Below are 22,079 nucleotides of genomic sequence, written 5' to 3' on the forward strand. Positions count from 1 at the left end.
TTCTGGGGCAATGTAATCGCCACAAGAAAGGCTGTTTTGATGATGAGCAGCCTGAGGGGACAATTGTGTAGAGGCTCAAAAGGAGCGCACATCAAGAATGTAAGAACCAAGTTAAGGTTCCACTGAGGCATAATTAAAGGGGAAGGGGGAAACAAATATATAAGACCCTTCAAAAACCCATTTACAATAGTGGACTTGAAAAGGGAGGGTTGGTCTGGCAGCCACAAGAAGACAGAAAGATAGTCCTTGAGAGTACCCATCGCAGAGCCCTGCTGCGCAAGGGAAAGAATGAATAACAGTACCTCAGAAAGAGGGGTAGAAAGAGGATCAATTTGTTTGGATGAACACCATGCCGCAAATTTTTTCCAACAGCAGGTGCATACCGTCTTAGTGGAGGGACACCTGGTTGCATGAGTATTGTTACGGACTGCAGTCGCTCAATCTCTGCGCAGGAAGGCGGAGAGTGAACAGGCTCGGGTGGAGGACCCTTTCCCTGCTGCTGAGACAGAATATCCTCCCAAAGGGGCATGTTGATTGGAGGATTGACACTCATGTACAGAAGCTAGGGATACCAAACTCTCCGTGCCCAGTCCTGAGCCACAAGGATGACTTGGACCCGGTCATTCCTGATCTTCTGGAGTACTCTGGGCAGGAGTGGCATGGACAGAAAAGTGTACAGGAGGCGTGAGCTCCACTCAATACTAAAAGCATCTCTGAGCGAGAGCTGCCTTGGAAACTCATTGAAGGGCATGTCCATGAGGGAAGCTAGGACATCCCCGGAAAAGCCAGACGTGGCGTCTGAGTGCCACGGTCGATGAAACCGCTCTGCCCAGCAAGTCGGTCGTGTCCAATCCACAGAGTATAGTGAACTTTGCTGCGTCCCTCCAGTCTTTGACAGCTTGGGAGAGAATGGCCCGGGCCTCGTCTGGGACCATTGGCAGCACTACGGGTTCAGAGGAACCACGCCTCAAATGCCAATGCTCCTTCGTAACGTCAGACGACAAGTCAAAGTGCGCTTCAACTTCTTGTGTTTTTGTGCCTCTAACCTGAATGCCCTGATGATTTCAAATGGGACGAAGATGACTTTGGACTCCAAAAACGCTCCCGGGACCTTCCTCTTGATCAGGACTGAGACTTCCGCAGAGTCACATGCTGGGCCACTAGCAGCTTCAGGGACCGCTCCCTCAAGGTCTTCGGCGTAATGGGCCAGAAATCAGGGCACAACATGGAGTAGTGGTCACCCTCCAGACACCACAAACAAACAGGTTTGGGGTCGTCAACGACATGGTGAGGTGGCAGGTGTCACAGGGTTTGAAACCTATTTTCCTCGATGACATACTTGACACACCAGGAGGAAAAAACAGCAAAAAAATTCTGTCAAAATCTGACAAAGTTAACTCTTTTCTCGGATCAGCACTGGCTGGCGCAGAAAGAAAAGTACTGAGGTCAGTGCGCTGAGGTGGCACCTATATAGGTGACATAGTTGCCATTTCCGGCACAGATGACGCTACGCAGAGCCAACCGATGCCACCTGCCGGAGTGCAGGGGTCCTGCACACGAAAAATCTCCAGGATCCAGTCTGACACCTGGTGAAATTCAAAAGTAAGGAGTCTGCAGCTAGAAGTCTCTAGCAGATTGGAGCAACGTGCATTGGAGTGTCATAACACGGAATCGTGTAGAGTGGAATAGCACATAGTGGAGTAGCGTATAGTGAAGCAGTGTAGACCAGAGTGGCGTACAGTGGAGTAGCGTAGAGTCTAATAGCATACAATGAAATAGCATAGAGTGGAGTGCCATACAATGCAATAGCGTAGAGTGGAATAGCATATACTGGAGTAGTGTATAGCGGAGTGACATACAGTGGAGTGGAGTACACTGAAGTAGAGTAGAGTAGAGTTGTGTACAGTGTAATTGCGTAGAGAACGCTGGCATAGAGTGGAGTTGTGTACAGTGTACTAGTGTAAAGTGGAGTGGCGCAGAGCAGAGTGTTGTATAGTGAAGTGGTGTAGAGTGTACCAGTGTATAGTGGAGTAGCGTACAGTGGAATGGTGTTGACTGGAGTGGGGTACAGTGGAGTGGGCTAGAGTAGAATACCAAGCCAGAAACGTTACAACTAGCTGGACATGTCCACTCAGATCAACATCATCGCCAAATCTGGCTTCCTCACACCTGAAGATGCAAACAAGATCTTCAAATGGCTACTAAGCAACACCAGAAAACATCATCATCCAAGCCTTCATCACCAGCAGGCTGGACTATGGAAACTATCTCTATGCCGGGATCACCAAACATCTCACCAGAGCACTGCAAACCATCCACAATTAAACAGCCAGATTCATCCTCCACTTTCCATGCAGGATTCACATCGCACCACATCTGAAGGAGCTCTATGGTCCCAATACACAAGCGTACACAGTTAAAGCTCCTCACCCGCACTTTCAAAGCATTACACTGCACAGGCCAGGCCCACCTTAAAGCCACACCTCTTTCCTTCACCAGTCCAGGCACCACCGCTCAGCTGGACACTGTCTCACACACATCTAACGCATACACAGAAAGCGAGCATCAAACGACCTACCAATTCACATCAGCGCTTCCTCTTCGCTGAAGACCTTTAATTTTTACTAGCTCCCCTCCCCTGCACTTGGAGCCAGGATCCTACACGTGCACAAGATAGACTCACGAGTAATAATGCACTCTACAAATACACATAACATTGAATCAGCAGGACTGCAAACCTACAACGTTGCTCACAGAACACCATCATGTACAGAAGTCAGTGATGATGTCATGGCGTGCATGGGGCTGAGGAAGGGATTTATCAAATGGACCAAACTCCTATATACTAGGCCCAAAGCTCAAGTGCGGACTGGGAGAATTACATTGCAAAGGTGGCCTGTAGAGAGTGGCACCAGACAAGGTTGCCCGCTATCCCCTTTGCTTTTTGTCCTGGCTGTGAAACCACTTGCAATCGCAGCAAGAACAGGGCAGTTTTACGGTGGGCTGCCTGTCCGAAATACATACCACCTCATAACACGCTACGCTGATGAACTGTTGCTGTAACTGGAGGGGAGGGAGGAAGATTTGACAGGCGCCCGCACACTGCTAGAGAGGTTCGGCTCCATATCAAGGATAAAAGTGAGCTGGGAGAAGTCTCAGCTTTTCCCGCGGACTCCTACAGGACACCCTCCAGGGGACTTATCAAGACTAAGATGGGAGCCTAACTGCTTACCATACCTAGGAGTCCACATATACCAAACCTGGCCAGATATCTTTGAAAGCAACATAGGCAGAGCCCGACGTGGGCTGAGGGCATCCATGTATTTCTGGTGGACTCTGCCGCTCTCTGTAGCTGGCAAGATCGCTCTTCTTAAAATGATAGCACTCCCCTGCCAGCGGTGTTATTTTAACACACTTCCCCTATGGATATCTGCGGGCTCTTTTAGAGATCTGAACACCCAAACATCCGGGCATTCATCTGGAGCTCGGGAGGACGCAAGATTTCTCTTGCGACATTGCAGCATCCGTTAATGGAGGGCGGTTTGGCAGCCTTGGACTTTGAGTCCTACTATATAGCAGCCCAGCTGTAGTGGTTGGTGAGAGACATGGCCCGGAGGAGCAACCTAGCAGTGGCCCCGGAAATGACTGAGCCTTCGGTGGGAGACTTGCTTCGAGTGTTTCTTAAGAGTACGTAGCCCATCCTGTACCGACTCCCAGGAGCTCAATGTACAAGCGAAAAGTTGGTGCCAGGGGCTGCAGAGAATGGGGTGAGGGTATTTGCCAGACATTCCGATGGATATGCTAAAAGTCTTCCCACATGGAGGTAACTGGCGAGATTTGCGGGTGTGGATGGATGCTGGGGCGACTTATACAGGGACAATGAATTACTGCTGTTCGACGAGTTCCGAATGGAGTTTGAGCTACCTCGGGGACACTTTTTGCTACACAAGGCCATCACTGTTGCCATCCGATAACACTGGAGGTCGGGATCCACAGAGCCCCCAGTGCAACAGATCTGTTACTTTATGGCCCTGTCGGCGGGAGTCATCAAAGCAATATCCTGCCTATATGGAGGGCTTCAGACGTACGGGCTGCGCCCGCTGGAAGCACTTCGCCTCCAGTGGGAAGAGGACTTAGATACCCCAATCCCTGCGAAGGACTGGGAAGATATCTTAGCTAGAATACCCAAGATATCCAGAAATGCAAGTTTCAAACGGATAAATTACTATGTGTTCCAAAAAGCCTATCTGACGCCAGAGCGAATACATTGATACTTCCAGGTGGAGGAGACAACCTGCCCGCGATGCGGCGAAGCACCAGCCTACATTATGCATATGTTTTGGTCCTGCACCCGCTTGCGAGGATACTGGGAGGGTGTAGTACAGTTTGTGAGTCAGTTCATCCATAGAGTGATCCCCTGTACACAGCCTATTGGGATGTTTTCCCCACACAGTTAAAACTAAACATTTCAGTAAGTTCCAGGACCTGGGCTTCATGCTGGCAAAACGCGAGCTAACCAGGAACTGGAAAACCCCAAGAGGCCCTAATGTGGTTGCCTGGAGAAGAGAACTCATTTAATGGGCGGGATGTGAAGGAGGAATATTGATGAGGGAAGCCAAAAGGGGCTTGCGACTAATCGATGTGGCGAGAGCCTGGGAGACCCTCATGCATGACCTCGAGCACCCAGGGGATGGGGGTCCAGGAGGACGAAGAGAGGGCAAATCTGTAGAGCCTGTTCGCTAACATAGGAGCACATCCGGAACCAATATTGCCCGGATGATTATCATGTCAACAGATCTCACAGCCATACACATTAGATTAGTGGGACAACGTACTAGGAATGCGCTCAAACTGGCCTTAGATGCATCTCTACACCCAAGGTACAATCACCACATTAGCGACTCGCGGGGGAAGGAGGGAAACAAGGGGTATGGATCAAACATGAGCTATGACTATGAAGATGATGAGTAATTGCTGGATAGGCTGTCAAACAAGTACATAATGAATGCTATGTTGGACATTGTTTAACTGCTCTGATGTTTTTGAAAATGGATCAATAAAATCTGTTAAAAAAATGTATAGAAGTCAGTGGACTTGATTACAGAAATCAGGATACGATTGTGAAGGGGGCAGTAAAATGGAACTGGGATGGGTAAACTTAGCCATTGTAAAACTTCATCTGCAGTTAAATTAATTTCAGAAGAACACTGCTGCCATCTCCTGATATGCTTCAGACTTAAGATGCTTAAGGTTGTTTATACATGTTATCAATGTTCATTCAAGTAAACGACTACCAACAGTGATTCTGCATGTCTAATGTAGTTGTGACCAATTTCCTATGAGAGTAATATAGTTGCAAATCCTAGAATAAAGATGTATGTTGACATTTCACATATCTAGTCTAATCCAAATGGATGTTCCCTAGTTATGGGTAGTTCCTTTAGGGATTCTATGACTTTACCAACATAGAAGCATTCTTTTCATCATCTGAAAAAAATTAATTTGCTTTCGATTGGTCTGATGTTCTAGTTGTGCTAGCATTTAATACATTTAACTCTGTCATACATTTGGGGACAAGTGCTCTTAATGTGGTTTGTGTATGGGTGTTACATTTAAAATATATTTTTAAAAACATAAGACGTCATACCATATCGAGTTGGGAGATCTGCTTAGGTGTGTTTTTAGTCAATCTGCCTCTTTTAACGACCTCCGGTTTTGCAAGAATTTCATCCTTGTTGGCATTGGCAAGTGCCAGAATAATAAACAGGGTGTGGTATGGGTGATCCAGGGAGATTCTGGAAATTAGCTGCCAAAAAACAAAATTGTATTCAGTGATTTGAACAACAGAATTTGACAATTTGCAGAGGCTGGCCCCGGTAAACTCTTTTCATCATTAAAGCATTGTTCAATTGAAATCCCAGTAAGAAAGTAATTGATATTAGGGCTTAGTACCATATTGTCTGCACATGAGAAATACAACAGTAAATGCAATAGGCAAAACGCATTAAAACTCGAGGGGCTGCCCCCAAAAACATAGGAACGTTTGGTCTTGTTGGGCCACCTCCCAGGGCATCGATCTCCCTCCTCTACCATCACAATCCCTGTAACAGTAGTTCTATGGGAGGTTTGCTGACTGCACTGTGTTTGGTATTGTTTTGTTTTATTGGGTGGGGGGCGGGGTGTTATTGACATTTACTTGCCACTGTGGGTGGGGTGGGGTGGGAAAGTCTGTGCGCAGTTTTCAGTGTATTATTGCACAAGTTACTTACCATCGGTAACGCTATATCTGTAAGAAACAGTAGTTAGTGTTAGATTCCTTACCTTAGAATATCCCCAGGCGTCGGACTGGATCCGGAAAGTTTTCATCAGCAGTACCCATGCGCGTCGGTAGGCGTCGTCTGTGGCTCCGCGTCCGTCGTCGGTGTCGTGATCGCCGGGATGACGTCGTTGGAGTACTTAGACGCCGCCCTCGCGCGCTGACGTCAGTTCTTATTTTTTCCGCACCAGCAAGCGCAGATCCGGGAAGAGCAGTAATCTAGTCATTTTTTGACTATCTTTTTTGATCACTTTTCGAGTCGACCTCGACCTTCGGTGCCGCTAGGGATGCCTGGTTTTAAACCTTGCGAGGCCGTACCCATTAATATTTCCACGCCTGGTAATTTCTTAATAATGTGTCTCCATGTGGATTGTGTTGGGCCCTTGCGGTACTTTCAAAATCGAATAAAATATGTTTTTAAAAAAATGCATTAAAACTGGTGGAACCAAAGTTACTACAAATAACACGGGGCTAGCCCAAGGCCTAAATTGAGGAACACAGTCAAACACCATGGCCCCAATGGAGAGCATAAAGTAGTGAGGATATACTTACAAAGATTTTTGCCATTTTTTAAGTAAATTTCAGCCTACCTTGGATTTCATAAAGGAATCTACACACTTTCCTGTGTCATCTGCTGCAGGTGAATAGTGCCAGGAGTTGTTGTGGAATTCTTTTGTGAATTCCATCTTGCCCAAATTCATTACCATTTATGCATGGGTAAATGCAAATGGTGTACATTTACGTTTGTGTAAACACAAAACAAAAGACAAATTGTCCTTCCCCGGAGGGAAAACAATTTCCCTGCGTAGAAATCCTCCTACCTTTGCAAACCCACCCATGTTTGATGTGTTCCCTGCCATCCCCATTCCCTGTATCCTGGATGCAGATTTATTCCTACCAATGACAGGAACAAAGCTTTGTTTCCAGAGTGGAAATCTGCTTTTCAAAAGTTTGTGACTATCCACAAACAAATGGCAAAAGGCACACACTTACAATATTACACCATGGTTGGTGGTGTAATATTATTAGTGGGGAAAGTACATTCATGGCCATGTTTTGTGAATACACAAAGCGAGTTTCTACTAATAGCACAAGTCACTTGCGAACAAAGTTCAGAACCTGAGGAATAGCGAATCAGGACTCCCTAGGAGGTGGGTTTGGGGAGACTAGCAAACCAAAAATCCTACAAAACAAATCCGGCAAAATGGTAATACCAGCACCAAGACAGGTGAAAGAGGCAGCCTTCACCTTGGATGAATGGGGCATGATATCCGGGAGCTCCTTCATGGCAAGACCATAGCAGATCTCAACAGAGAGGACAAACCAGCTGGAAACGGTCTGCTTTTGAATAGTCTTCCCCTTCTTGGGACCAGCCCAGCCACTGAATAGCCGATCAGCCTAGTGATGTTCGAGAGTTCTGTTGATGTGGAAATTGAGAGGTGTGGCAACATGCAATAAGCCTGGGAGTTCAATTGTAAATAGAATGTGTCTCACAGAGCTCCATACAGTATAAAGAAGCACTTTCGTGAGTGGCAAAGATGTCCACCAGTGGGGTGTTCCAGTGGACCAAGATGGTCCGAACCTCCACTGAAGGCATCACTCCTAGTTAGCAAGGAGACGCTGACCGCGCAAGCCCACATCACCCTATCATATCATGGTTGTGCTGCATGCAACAACTTCAAACAGCTGACCACGAAACAAGGGCAATGATACCTTATTAATCCGGTGGATTTTCAACTCCACAATGGACCACAGTCCTCTGAACCCCACAATTTTGAGATTCTTATCTCATGGAAGGGAGAAAGTATTTGTCACCATTGAAGCATCTCAGACATTCCATCCTAGATGCCAAGCTGCCTCTAAAGAAAGTAAAATAGTCTCCATCAGAAAGGCTTTGGTGCTGGGCCCACTGAAGACAGAGGCACAATTGAAGTGCTTGCATATGTTACTTTGTAAGAAGGACAAATGGGATACCAGAGTTGAGCAGCCTTGAAAAAAGGTAGCCAGACACGACGATGGGAGAAAAGTGGGTAGCATATGCGGAGTCTCTGGGAGTGTTTGATTGGTCATGTTGACATACAGATACGTGAACGTTTCATTCTTTCCAATCAAATTTGGTGAGATGGAAGGTTATTTATTTAAAAATAAATATTAGGGCGTTTACATCGTGCAAACTTGACCCGAAGGTATTGGGTATCAGAGCGCTTTACATAGCACCAGTTGCAATACATGAGGACACATTCATTTTTGTAAGGCACGGGGAGATTAAGTGATTTGCCCAGAATCACAGGATGTTCAGCATCATTGCCGAGACTCGAACCCAGTTCCCCAGATTCGAGGTCAACCGATCTAGCCGTTAGACCAACTCCTCTCCCCTTATTATTGGCACTTGGGTGGTGTTTGGGTAACGTGATGGTTTGGGCAGATGCATGTTAGAAAAACTATAGAGTTGGTTGAGGATTTTTGGGGTACGGACGTTCGCATGTCACTGGGGCGCATGAGGTGACGTTTTGGTATAATGCACAGATTGTTTTGTGTCTCATGCATGTATTTCAGTTGAATGTAGTGTCCAATATCGGCACGAAAATTAGTGGCTTAATGTGTGAATGGAGACTGAACTCACAACATCGTGTATGGACAAGGGAATTTTGATTCACAGCACATTACTTCTCACAGTCGCATGCATCCGGTTTCTAAGTCAAGATTACAGCAATATTTTTGACTGCGTATGACAATGGAATTGAATGATACATTTTTGCATATCAATTCACAGTTCATAATTAACTTTTCATTAAAAAGAATGTCTTGACAGAAACAAGAGTAAAAGGATCTTTTTTTAGGAAAAGTGTGATGAAATCATAAAAGATTGTCTACGCCTCCGGGCGAATGTTGATTCCAGTGAACCTTGGGTCGGATATGCAGGCTGTTGCTGTCAACAAATGAAAGTAATCATTATTGTGTTCCTGGGCCAGAGGACACACCAAGACAGCACACCTTGGATTTAAAGTTCAAGAAAAAGCTCTGTGCTTTCCAGAATTAAATTTGCTGCATCACTTACAATCTGACACTCTTGGGGGTGACACAATTCCCTATCACCCTACAAGTACAAGGATCTGTGGAAAAATGTCAATGGAGAGAACACTCCGGATCTTCGAAAAAGTGCAAAAATAAAAGGAACTGAGGTCAGAGTGCTAGACAGCTCCATTTATGACACTGTTATGTTATATCTGGCAAGGTAGAAGAGTGGGTCATAGCCATGGTCTCACTTGATGGCTCAGGGGAGTTATTTTAAATTTTCCAGATCTAGTCTGGCAGCTTGAGGAAATTCATGAGGCAAAGACTCTACAACTGAGGGAATCCATCAGAAACGAACTACCATAGTCACACCACTGTAGTTTCGAGAAATAAGCTATTGTCCATCACAGCAAAAGAAGACTTCATCCAACTTGCATAACAAATATGTATCTGGGCACTCCTTATCCCTAATTGCCACCAAAGACTTCAATGATGGGCAAGTTGGTGCAATGATCCCATACTAGCTAAATATGTCTTTTTACACATTGTCCTTTTCTGGTAAGTTTTTAACACCACTATTATTTATCCTAATGTTACTTAAGGACAAGTTACTTATCTTCAGTAACGCCTTATCAGGTAGAGACATGATCTAGTTGAAGAATCCTTACCTTTTAATTTTACAGGCATCAGACTGGATCTGGAAGATTTTTCTTCGAGGTGGCATCGGTTGGCTCCGCGTGATGTCAGCATCACTTACGCCAGAAGTGATGCCAAAGTCACTTATATAGGAGACAACTCTGCGCGCTGACGTAATTTAATTTTCACAACTTTCCACATCAGAAATGTGGAGCCATGAAGAGTACTGACATTGGTGTGTTTTTAGGAAACGGGTGCCCTGAAAGGGAACAACCCTGACCGTAGAAACATGCCTGAATTGCAGGGAGTATGGGTGGGTCGGTAAGTAATCTGCGGCTAGATCATGTCTCTACCAGATAAGGTGTTACCGAAGGTAAGTAACTTGTCCATCTGATAAGAGACATCTAGCCGCACATTCCTTACCTTTGAATAGATACCCAAGCAATGCCACCCTGGAGGAGGGATCGCGGACACGTTTACACTAGAAAATCCTGCAGAACTGGGCAGCCAAAATGGCCATCCATGTGGACTTGAGTATGAAGGCAGTAATGTTTGGTGAACGATGTACAGGATGCTTACAGTGCTGCCTGACAGATGTCCAGGACTGGGACTCCACGTAACAATGCAGTGGTAGCAGCCTTAGCTCTGGTGGAATGATCCATTAAGCCTTCTGAAGGCTGCTTTTTGGCCAGAGCATAGCACATGTTGATGCAGAGGACGATCCACCAGGAGATGGTGCTCTTCTGCACAGCATGAACCTTTTTCGCATCAACATCCCCCGAAGAGTTGGTCAGCCACCCCAAACTTTTTTGTGTGGTCCAGGTAGAACGACAATGCTCTTTTTGGATCCAAGCGGTGAGTGGCTTCTCTTCGTGAGAGGGATGCGGAGAATCGGAGAAGGTGGACAAGGTGGCAGATTGCAGTACATGAAATGGGTGATTTAAATAAGGGGGGTTGATCCGGCATCACCAGGAAGGCAGACAAAGCCAAAAGATACCCTTTGAAGGTGTCCAGAGCAGAGCTGTGCTGCGCAAGGGACAAAATAAAAAGTGAAACATATGAAAAGGTAAGCAGAAAGAGGGTCAATAGACTTTTCTGTACAATATATTACACATTTGTTCCACAGGCAGGCATATACCGTGTTAGTGGAGGGACACCTGGCTGCCACAATAACATTGCAGACTTCGGGAGGAAGATCGAAAGCTTTCAACTGTCGCCACTCAATCCATACGACTGAAGGCATAGAGTTGACAGGTTTGGGTGGAGGACCCTCCCCTGCTGCTGCGACAGATGATCCTGCCAAAGGGGCAGCCTAATCGGAGGATCAATGCTCATTTGCAGAAGCTCTGGTTACCAGACTCTCCGTCCCCCAGTCCAGAGCCACAAGGGTGGCTTTGGCCCAATTGTTCCTGATCTTCTTGAGAACTCTAGCCAGGAGTGATATGGGCAGAAAGTCGTTCAGGAAGCCTGAGCTCCACTCTAGATGAAAAAGTGTCTCTGAGCAAGATCTGCCTTGGAAACTCCATCACACAAAACTGCTGACATTATGTTTTCTCTGTGGAGGAGAACAGATCGAACCATGGCTCTCCCCACTGCTGAAAGAGAACTTTTGTCACCGCTGGATGGAGACGCCACATGTGACCAAGCGTTGAGGAAACCTGCGAGGTGTTGAACCACCAGGGATATGCCCTGCTATTCCAGCCATGTCAGAAGATGCAGGGCCTCTTGACAAAGGATCCACAACCCCACCCGCCCTATTGAACAAGTTACTTACCTTCGGTAACGATATATCTGTAAGAAACATTAGTTAGTGTTAGATTCCTTACCTTAGAATATCCCCAGGCGTCAGTCTGGATCCGGAAACTTTTGCGTAGCAGTACCCCTGCGCGTCGGTAGGCGTCGTCTGCAGGCGTCCCCTGCGGCTCCGCGTCCGTCGTTGGCGTCGTGCGCCGTGATGACGTCGCTGGAGTATATAGACGCCGCCTCCGCGCGCTGACGTCAGTTATTTGTACACAGCTTTTCCGCGCCAGAAAACGCAGAGCCATGAGAGAACCAACACTGGTGCCATTTGAAACTAGGGCCCTGAAAGGGATGTCCTTAACCCTAGGTATCATTCCGCAGAACGGGGAGGATGGGTGGGTTCGGTAAGGAATCTAACACTAACTAATGTTTCTTACAGATATATCGTTACCGAAGGTAAGTAACTTGTTCATCTGAAAGAAACACGTTAGTGTTAGATTCCTTACCTTAGAATAGATACCCCAGCAATACCAACCCCGGTGGTGGGTCTGTGAACCAATGCATTCCTACACCAGAAAGTCCTGGAGGACAGAACGGCCAAAGAAGCCATCCCTCCGGACTTGACTGTCCAGGCAGTAGTGCCTCGCGAAGGTGTGCAGCGAGGCCCACGTAGCCGCCTGGCAAATGTCCTGCAAAGGGACTCCCCGGCCCAGGGCAGTAGTAGCAGCCGTGGCCCGAGTGGAATGGGCCCTCAGCCCAACAGGAGGCTCCTTCCAAGCCAAAGAGTAGCACGCTTTGATGCACAGAACGACCCACCGAGAGATGGTTCGTTTACACACCGCCCGTCCCTTCTTCGCACCCACGTAGCCAACAAACAGTTGGTCATCCACCCGGAACTGGCGTGTGCGATCCATATAAAATGAAAGCGCACGTTTTGGGTCCAGACGATGGAGCCGCTCTTCATCCTTCGAAGGATGCGGAGGCGGGAAGAAGGAGGGGAGGGTGATGGACTGCCCGATGTGAAAAGCAGAAACTACTTTGGGCAGGAAAGAAGGTCTAGTCCTTAGAACCACCTTGTCAGGATGAATGGACAGGAAAGGAGGTTGGACAGAAAGAGCCTGGAGCTCACTCACTCTCCTGGCAGAGGTGATGGCAACCAGGAAAGCCGTCTTCAAAGTCAGGAGACGAAGAGGACAAGAATGAAGGGGCTCAAAGGGAGCACACATCAGAAAGGTAAGAACCAGGTTCAAGTCCCACTGAGGCATCACAAACGGAACAGGTGGATACATGTGTGTGATGCCCTTCAAGAATCTCGTTACAATCGGGGACTTGAACAAAGAAGGCTGATCAGGAAGCCTTAGAAAGGCTGAAAGGGCAGAAAGGTAGCCCTTGATAGTGCCCAGAGCAGAGCCCTGCTGGGCAAGAGAAAGAAGAAACAGAAGAACCTCTGAAAGAGGGGCAGAAAGGGGATCCACAGCCTTTGCTGTGCACCATGCCACAAATCTGTTCCACCGACAGGCGTATACCGACTTAGTGGAGGGACGCCTGGCTGCCAGAATTACAGACTTCAGGAGGCAAGTCAAATGGCCTCAACTGCCGCCGCTCAATCTCCAAGCATGGAGGTGGAGACTGGACAGGTTCGGGTGGAGGACCGTCCCCTGCTGCTGCGACAGAAGGTCCTCCTGAAGGGGCAGGCGGATCGGGGGACCGACTGACATGCTGAGTAGCTCGGGATACCAGTACCTTCGAGCCCAGTCCGGAGCCACAAGGATAACTTGGGCCCGGTCGCGCCTGATCTTCTTCAGCACTCTGGGCAGAAGTGGTATAGGCGGAAAGGCGTATAACAGACCGCAACTCCACTCGCGCCGAAAGGCGTCGCCGTGCGAGTGCCGTCTTGGAAACTCCAACGCGCAGAACTGATGACATTGCGCGTTCTCTTCTGTGGCGAATAGATCTAACCAAGGCAGAAAGATGCCTTGCGCCACGTCCGAGTTCAGACGCCATTCGTGATCCATCGAGCACCGACGGCTGAGTTCGTCCGCCCTGGCGTTCAGAGAACCTGCCAGGTGTTGAACCGTCAGAGTCACGCCCTGACGCTCCAGCCACTGCCAGAGGCGCAGAGCCTCCTGGCAAAGGGTCCACGACCCCACCCCGCCCTGTTTGTTGCAATACCACATGGCGGTGGTGTTGTCTGTGAACACCTGCACCACACTCCCGTTGACAAACGGGAGGAATGCCTTCAGTGCTAGACGAATCGCCCGTAGCTCCAACAGGTTGATATGGAGCCGGGACTCCGCCGGAGACCAGATGCCTCTGATCTCTGCCTCTCCCAAGTGGCCACCCCAGCCCTGGAGGGACGCGTCCGTCACGACAACGTGCTCCGGTTGGGGAAGGGAGAGGGATCTGTCTCTGACCCAATCGCGGTCCGTAAGCCACCACTGCAGTTGTCTCGCAGTGCCCTCCGAGATCAAGACGTGGTCGGACAAGTTGCCCTGATGCTGGGCCCACTGAAACTTCAGGTCCCACTGCAGAGCCCGCATCCGTCACCGGGCGTGATGCACCAGAAGGATGCAGGAAGCCATCAGTCCCAGCAGCCGCAGCGTCAACCTGACCGAAACCCGGGATAGCGGCTGAAAGATGGGAATCAAAGCCTGTATATCCCGGACACGCCGTTCCGGAGGATAAACCCGAAACTGCGCCGAGTCCAGAACCGCTCCGATGAAAAGGAGCTTTTGAGAGGGACACAGGTGTGATTTCGGCACATTGATGGAGAACCCCAGGTCGTGCAAGAGGTCTGCCGTCATCTGAAGGTGGTGGACGACTGTCTGGGGCGAGCCCGCCTTCAACAGCCACTCGTCTAGGTAGGGGAAGACTGAAACCCCTAACCTGCGCAGATGGGCTGCGACCACCGCCATCACCTTTGTGAACACCCGTGGGGCACTGGTAAGGCCGAAGGGGAGCACGATAAACTGAAAGTGCTCCTGGCCTACCGTGAACCGCAGGTAACGCCGGTGGGCCGGCAGGACGGGGATGTGAAAATACGCATCCTGCAAGTCCAACGCTACCATCCAGTCTTGCGGGTCTAGAGCAGCCAAGACCTGAGCCAAAGTCAACATCTTGAACTTCTCCTTCCGGAGGAAGCCGTTGACGTTCCTTAGATCCAAGATAGGACGTAGGCCCCCCTTGTCCTTCTTGGGTACCAGAAAGTAGTGGGAATAGCAACCACGCCCTACTTCTGGCCCAGGAACGCGCTCGATGGCCCCCTTGGCCAAGAGGGCCGTAACTTCCTCCTGCAGAAGTGTCAAGTGGTCCCCCGACACACGGTGGTTCTGCGGTGGCATGGCTGGAGGAGTAGTCTCGAAGGGGAGGGAGTAGCCCCTTCGGACGAGCTGCAGCACCCACCTGTCCGACGTAATTGTGCGCCAGTGAGCGTGGTGATGGCGAACCCTGCCACCCACTGGCGTCACATGGGGCCGAAAGCACGGACTAGGAGGATTTGGAGGCGGATGCTGCGGGGGGAGGTGTGGCCTGACCCCGCCGTTGACCCCTACCGCCGCCACGGCGGTTTCCACGGCCGCCACCGCGTTGAAAGGATTGTTGCGGCGCGTGGCTGGCAGCACGTGTGGGGACGCCCCTTCCTTGGCCACGAAAGGAGCGAAACGAACCCGTTTGCTGGCGCTGGGTCGAAAGACCCAAGGACTTGGCCGTGACCCTGGAGTCCTTGAAGCGTTCCAGCGCGTGGTCCGCCTTGTCACCAAAGAGGCGACAGCCATCGAACGGCATGTCCATCAAGGCATTTTGGACGTCTGCCGAAAAGTTGCCGGATCTCAGCCAGGCGTGGCGACGAATCGCCACCGTCGTTGACATAGCTCTGCCCAGCGAGTCGGTCGTATCAAGACCACACCGTATGGAATATTTAGCTGCGTCTCGGCCCTCAGCCACAGCCTTGCCGAGCTTCGCCCGCACCTCCATGGGGCATTCTGGCAGCACTTCCGCGACCGTGTCCCACACAGAGTGGGTGTAGCGGCCCAAGAGGCATGCGGTGTTGCAAGACCGCAGTCCCAGACTCAGGGATGAGAAGACCTTTTTACCGTACTGGTCATACCTCTTGGATTACCGATCGGGCGGGGCCGACGGGAATGCGGACTGGGAGGTAGAGGCCTGGATCACCAGACTCTCGGGAGTGGGATGGGCGGACAGGAATTTGGGGTCGTCCGGACAAGGACGGTGGCGTCTGGCCACGTTCCGATCAACAGGCGAACCTGAAGCGGGCCTGGACCACGTGCCCAACAGAACGTCTGACAAGGCTTCGTTAAACGGCAGCAGTGGCTCCTGTGGGCATGACAGCGGTTTGAAGACCTCAGTGAGGATGTTAGGCCTCACGGCCGCGACGGGGAGCTCAAGGTGTAAGGCCTTGGCAGCCCTCATCAGCACCACTGAATATGCAGCTCCCTCCACCGACTCCACAGAAGGAGGAGAGACAAAACCAGGGTTAGGAGAGTCGTCCAGACCACTGGCATCCCCCAAATCCCCTGTCCAGTCTGGGTCATACTGGCACTCACGTGACAGAGGGTCCTCAGACCCCTCCCAACCTTCCCCGTACTCTCCATCATCTCCATACTCGGAGTCAACGATGTAGACCGGCTCCTCGGGGTTCACAGGCCCCATCGGCGCCGAGCCCGGCGTCGATCGACGCCGGTCCGACTCCGCGTCCGGATTCGGGGAAGGAATGGGGACGGCGCCGCCCGGAGCCGGCGCCGGACCCCCGGCGCCGGCCGAAGCCGGCACAGGAGAACCGGTGCCGCGCGGGGGCGGCGTCGGGGGTAACCCAGATGGAATCGGCGCCGAACCAGCCGGCAGGCCAGCCGGCGTCGACCCCGAAGGCCCTTGCGGCGCCGGGGTCGGAGCCGTCGGCGGCACCGGGCCCGAAGCACCCGATGGCATCGAGTCAGGGACACCCGACCCGCCAGGGCCCCCGGACGGTAGCACTGGGCCCGAAGGCGCCGTAGGCCCCGTCGGAGAACTGAGCGCCCTCATGGCCATGAGGAACGCCTCAATCTCCTCAGGCGTCGCACCGTGCCCAGGGACCGGAGGGTATGGGGCGGGCCGCGCTGGCGACTCTTGCGGAGCCGCGGAGTTGGGTTCACCCGAACCCCCGGCCGCATCGCGCGAGCGTCGGGGGGAGTCGGGGGTGCGATGACGACGCCCCGACTTCTTGTGTTTCTTACCTGATGAGCCCGACGAATGGTGACGACTTCCGTTGACAAACGGGAGGAATGCCTTCAGTGCTAGACGAATCGCCCGTAGCTCCAACAGGTTGATATGGAGCCGGGACTCCGCCGGAGACCAGATGCCTCTGATCTCTGCCTCTCCCAAGTGGCCACCCCAGCCCTGGAGGGACGCGTCCGTCACGACAACGTGCTCCGGTTGGGGAAGGGAGAGGGATCTGCCTCTGACCCAATCGCGGTCCGTAAGCCACCACTGCAGTTGTCTCGCAGTGCCCTCCGAGATCAAGACGTGGTCGGACAAGTTGCCCTGATGCTGGGCCCACTGAAACTTCAGGTCCCACTGCAGAGCCCGCATCCGTCACCGGGCGTGATGCACCAGAAGGATGCAGGAAGCCATCAGTCCCAGCAGCCGCAGCGTCAACCTGACTGAAACCCGGGATAGCGGCTGAAAGATGGGAATCAAAGCCTGTATATCCCGGACACGCCGTTCCGGAGGATAAACCCGAAACTGCGCCGAGTCCAGAACCGCTCCGATGAAAAGGAGCTTTTGAGAGGGACACAGGTGTGATTTCGGCACATTGATGGAGAACCCCAGGTCGTGCAAGAGGTCTGCCGTCATCTGAAGGTGGTGGACGACTGTCTGGGGCGAGCCCGCCTTCAACAGCCAGTCGTCTAGGTAGGGGAAGACTGAAACCCCTAACCTGCGCAGATGGGCTGCGACCACCGCCATCACCTTTGTGAACACCCGTGGGGCACTGGTAAGGCCGAAGGGGAGCACGATAAACTGAAAGTGCTCCTGGCCTACCGTGAACCGCAGGTAACGCCGGTGGGCCGGCAGGACGGGGATGTGAAAATACGCATCCTGCAAGTCCAACGCTACCATCCAGTCTTGCGGGTCTAGAGCAGCCAAGACCTGAGCCAAAGTCAACATCTTGAACTTCTCCTTCCGGAGGAAGCCGTTGACGTTCCTTAGATCCAAGATAGGACGTAGGCCCCCCTTGTCCTTCTTGGGTACCAGAAAGTAGTGGGAATAGCAACCACGCCCTACTTCTGGCCCAGGAACGCGCTCGATGGCCCCCTTGGCCAAGAGGGCCGTAACTTCCTCCTGCAGAAGTGTCAAGTGGTCCCCCGACACACGGTGGTTCTGCGGTGGCATGGCTGGAGGAGTAGTCTCGAAGGGGAGGGAGTAGCCCCTTCGGGCGAGCTGCAGCACCCACCTGTCCGACGTAATTGTGCGCCAGTGAGCGTGGTGATGGCGAACCCTGCCACCCACTGGCGTCACATGGGGCCGAAAGCACGGACTAGGAGGATTTGGAGGCGGATGCTGCGGGGGGAGGTGTGGCCTGACCCCGCCGTTGACCCCTACCGCCACCACGGCGGTTTCCACGGCCGCCACCGCGTTGAAAGGATTGTTGCGGCGCGTGGCTGGCAGCACGTGTGGGGACGCCCCTTCCTTGGCCACGAAAGGAGCGAAACGAACCCGTTTGCTGGCGCTGGGTCGAAAGACCCAAGGACTTGGCCGTGACCCTGGAGTCCTTGAAGCGTTCCAGCGCGTGGTCCACCTTGTCACCAAAGAGGCGACAGCCATCGAACGGCATGTCCATCAAGGCATTTTGGACGTCTGCCGAAAAGTTGGCGGATCTCAGCCAGGCGTGGCGACGAATCGCCACCGTCGTTGACATAGCTCTGCCCAGCGAGTCGGTCGTATCAAGACCACACCGTATGGAATATTTAGCTGCGTCTCGGCCCTCAGCCACAGCCTTGCCGAGCTTCGCCCGCACCTCCATGGGGCATTCTGGCAGCACTTCCGCGACCGTGTCCCACACAGAGTGGGTGTAGCGGCCCAAGAGGCATGCGGTGTTGCAAGACCGCAGTCCCAGACTCAGGGATGAGAAGACCTTTTTACCGTACTGGTCATACCTCTTGGATTACCGATCGGGCGGGGCCGACGGGAATGCGGACTGGGAGGTAGAGGCCTGGATCACCAGACTCTCGGGAGTGGGATGGGCGGACAGGAATTTGGGGTCGTCCGGACAAGGACGGTGGCGTCTGGCCACGTTCCGATCAACAGGCGAACCTGAAGCGGGCCTGGACCACGTGCCCAACAGAACGTCTGACAAGGCTTCGTTAAACGGCAGCAGTGGCTCCTGTGGGCATGACTGCGGTTTGAAGACCTCAGTGAGGATGTTAGGCCTCACGGCCGCGACGGGGAGCTCAAGGTGTAAGGCCTTGGCAGCCCTCATCAGCACCACTGAATATGCAGCTCCCTCCACCGACTCCACAGAAGGAGGAGAGACAAAACCAGGGTTAGGAGAGTCGTCCAGACCACTGGCATCCCCCAAATCACCTGTCCAGTCCGGGTCATACTGGCACTCACGTGACAGAGGGTCCTCAGACCCCTCCCAACCTTCCCCGTACTCTCCATCATCTCCATACTCGGAGTCAACGATGTAGACCGGCTCCTCGGGGTTCACAGGCCCCATCGGCGCCGAGCCCGGCGTCGATCGACGCCGGTCCGACTCCGCGTCCGGATTCGGGGAAGGAATGGGGACGGCGCCGCCCGGAGCCGGCGCCGGACCCCCGGCGCCGGCCGAAGCCGGCACAGGAGAACCGGCGCCGCGCGGGGGCGGCGTCGGGGGTAACCCAGATGGAATCGGCGCCGAACCAGCCGGCAGGCCAGCCGGCGTCGACCCCGAAGGCCCTTGCGGCGCCGGGGTCGGAGCCGTCGGCGGCACCGGGCCCGAAGCACCCGATGGCGTCGAGTCAGGGACACCCGACCCGCCAGGGCCCCCCGACGGTAGCACTGGGCCCGAAGGCGCCGTAGGCCCCGTCGGAGAACTGAGCGCCCTCATGGCCATGAGGAACGCCTCAATCTCCTCAGGCGTCGCACCGTGCCCAGGGACCGGAGGGTATGGGGCGGGCCGCGCTGGCGACTCTCGCGGAGCCGCGGAGTTGGGTTCACCCGAACCCCCGGCCGCATCGCGCGAGCGTCGGGGGGAGTCGGGGGTGCGATGACGACGCCCCGACTTCTTGTGTTTCTTACCTGATGAGCCCGACGAATGGTGACGACTTCGAGCGCTCGGCGCGGCTCCGCGACCGCTCCCTCGAACGCTCCCTGGACCTCCGGCCGGACCGAGACCGCTCCCGACGCGGGGCGACACCCGGAGCTCAAGCAGCTTGCGGGACCGCTCCCGTCTAGCCTTGTTAGTGAGAGCCCGGCAGTCGACGCAGGCGTCCACGTCGTGGTCGGGGCCCAGGCACCGGAGACAGAGTCGGTGATGGTCCGTGACCGACATTGTGCGGTCACACCCGTCACAATTCTTGAAACCGGGCATCCTACCAGGCACCAAAAGAGATAGAAGTTATAACAAAGTTGGTCAAAAGACCGGAGTACTGCTCTTCGGATCTGCGCTTGCTGGCGCGGAAAAAAGAAGAACTGACGTCAGCGCGCGGAGGCGGCGTCTATATACTCCAGCGACGTCATCACGGCGCACGACGCCAACGACGGACGCGGAGCCGCAGGGGACGCCTGCAGACGACGCCTACCGACGCGCAGGGGTACTGCTAAGCAAAAGTTTCCGGATCCAGACTGACGCCTGGGGATATTCTAAGGTAAGGAATCTAACACTAATGTGTTTCTTTCAGATGCACAAGTTACTACTTGTGTAACGATATATCTGTAAGAGACATTAGTTAGTGATAGATTCCTTACCTTAGAATATCCCCAGGCGTCAGACTGGATCCGGAAAGTTTTGCGTAGCAGTACCCTTGCGCGTCCGCAGGCGTCGTCTGCGGCTCCGCGTCCGTCGTAGGCGCCGTGATGACGTCGTCGGAGTACTTAGACGCCGCCTCCGCGTGCTGACGTCAGTTCTTAGCCACAGCTTTTCCGCGCCAAAAGCGCAGAGCCATGACAAAAACCGACACTGGTGCCAAGAAACTAGGGCCCTGAAAGGGGATGACCTTAACCCTAGATATCGGTTCGCAGAACGGGGAGGATGGGTGGGTCGGTAAGGAATCTATCACTAACTAATGTCTCTTACAGATATATCGTTACACAAGTAGTAACTTGTGCATCTGAAAGAGACACGTTAGTGATAGATTCCTTACCTTAGAATAGATACCCCAGCAATACCATCCCCGTGGTGGTGGGTCTGCGAACCAATATTTACACCAGAAAGTCCCGGAGAACGGAGCGGCCAAAGTAGCCATCTCTCCGGACTTGACTGTCCAGGCAGTAGTGCCTAGCAAACGTGTGCAACGAAGCCCACGTAGCTGCCTGGCAAATGTCCTGCAAGGGCACACCTCGGCCCAAGGCAGTTGTAGTGGCCGTGGCTCGAGTGGAATGAGCCCGTAGCCCAACAGGTGGTTCCTTCTTAGCCAAGGAGTAACACGCCTGAATGCACATGATAATCCATCGAGAGATGGTCCTCTTGTGCACCGCTTTCCCTTTCTTAGCGCCAGCGTACCCAACAAAGTTGATCATCCACCCGGAACTGGCGTGTGCGATCCAGATAGAACGAGAGCGCACGTTTTGGGTCCAGACGGTGGAGCCTCTCCTCCTCTCTCGAGGGGTGCGGAGGCGGAAAGAAGGTGGGCAATGTGATGGACTGCCCAATGTGGAAGGCCGTGACCACCTTTGGCAAGAAGGAGGGCCTAGTCCTCAAAACAACCTTGTCCGGATGGACTGAAAGGAAAGGAGGCTTACAAGAGAGGGCCTGGAGCTCACTCACTCTCCTGGCAGAGGTGATGGCTACCAGGAAGGCAGTCTTCAAAGAAAGAAGGCGAAGTGGACAGTTGTGAAGTGGCTCAAAGGGAGCGCACATCAGAAATGTCAGAACCATGTTCAAGTCCCACTGAGGCATCACGAAAGGAACAGGAGGAAAGGTATGAGTGATGCCTTTCAGAAATCTGTTTACAATAGGGGACTTGAACAAAGAAGGTTGGTCAGGCAGCCTCAGAAAGGCTGAAAGAGCCGAAAGATAGCCCTTGATAGTGCCCAGAGCAGAGCCCCTCAGAGAGAGGGGCATTGAGGGGATCCACAGCCTTTGCTGTGCACCATGCCACAAATCTGTTCCACCTGCAGGCGTATACCGTTTTTGTGGAGGGACGCCTGGCTGCCAGAATGATGTTGCAAACTTCAGGAG

The 22,079-nt window shown here is 52.5% G+C and overlaps 1 protein-coding gene across 1 annotated transcript in view; it reads right to left on the minus strand.

The window, feature by feature from the left end:
- Positions 1-22,079, minus strand: part of ATM (ATM serine/threonine kinase) — a 1,399,724-nt gene that overhangs the window by 155,541 nt on the left and 1,222,104 nt on the right. The window contains exon 52 of the mRNA XM_086935231.1: positions 5,648-5,806. Within this exon, the coding sequence (XP_086791357.1) occupies positions 5,648-5,806 (159 nt within the window). The remainder of the gene's footprint in view (positions 1-5,647; positions 5,807-22,079) is intronic.

The sequence above is a fragment of the Lissotriton vulgaris genome, chromosome 8 (genome assembly GCF_964263255.1).
Source record: "Lissotriton vulgaris chromosome 8, aLisVul1.2, whole genome shotgun sequence".
In the NCBI taxonomy this organism is placed as follows: domain Eukaryota; kingdom Metazoa; phylum Chordata; class Amphibia; order Caudata; family Salamandridae; genus Lissotriton; species Lissotriton vulgaris.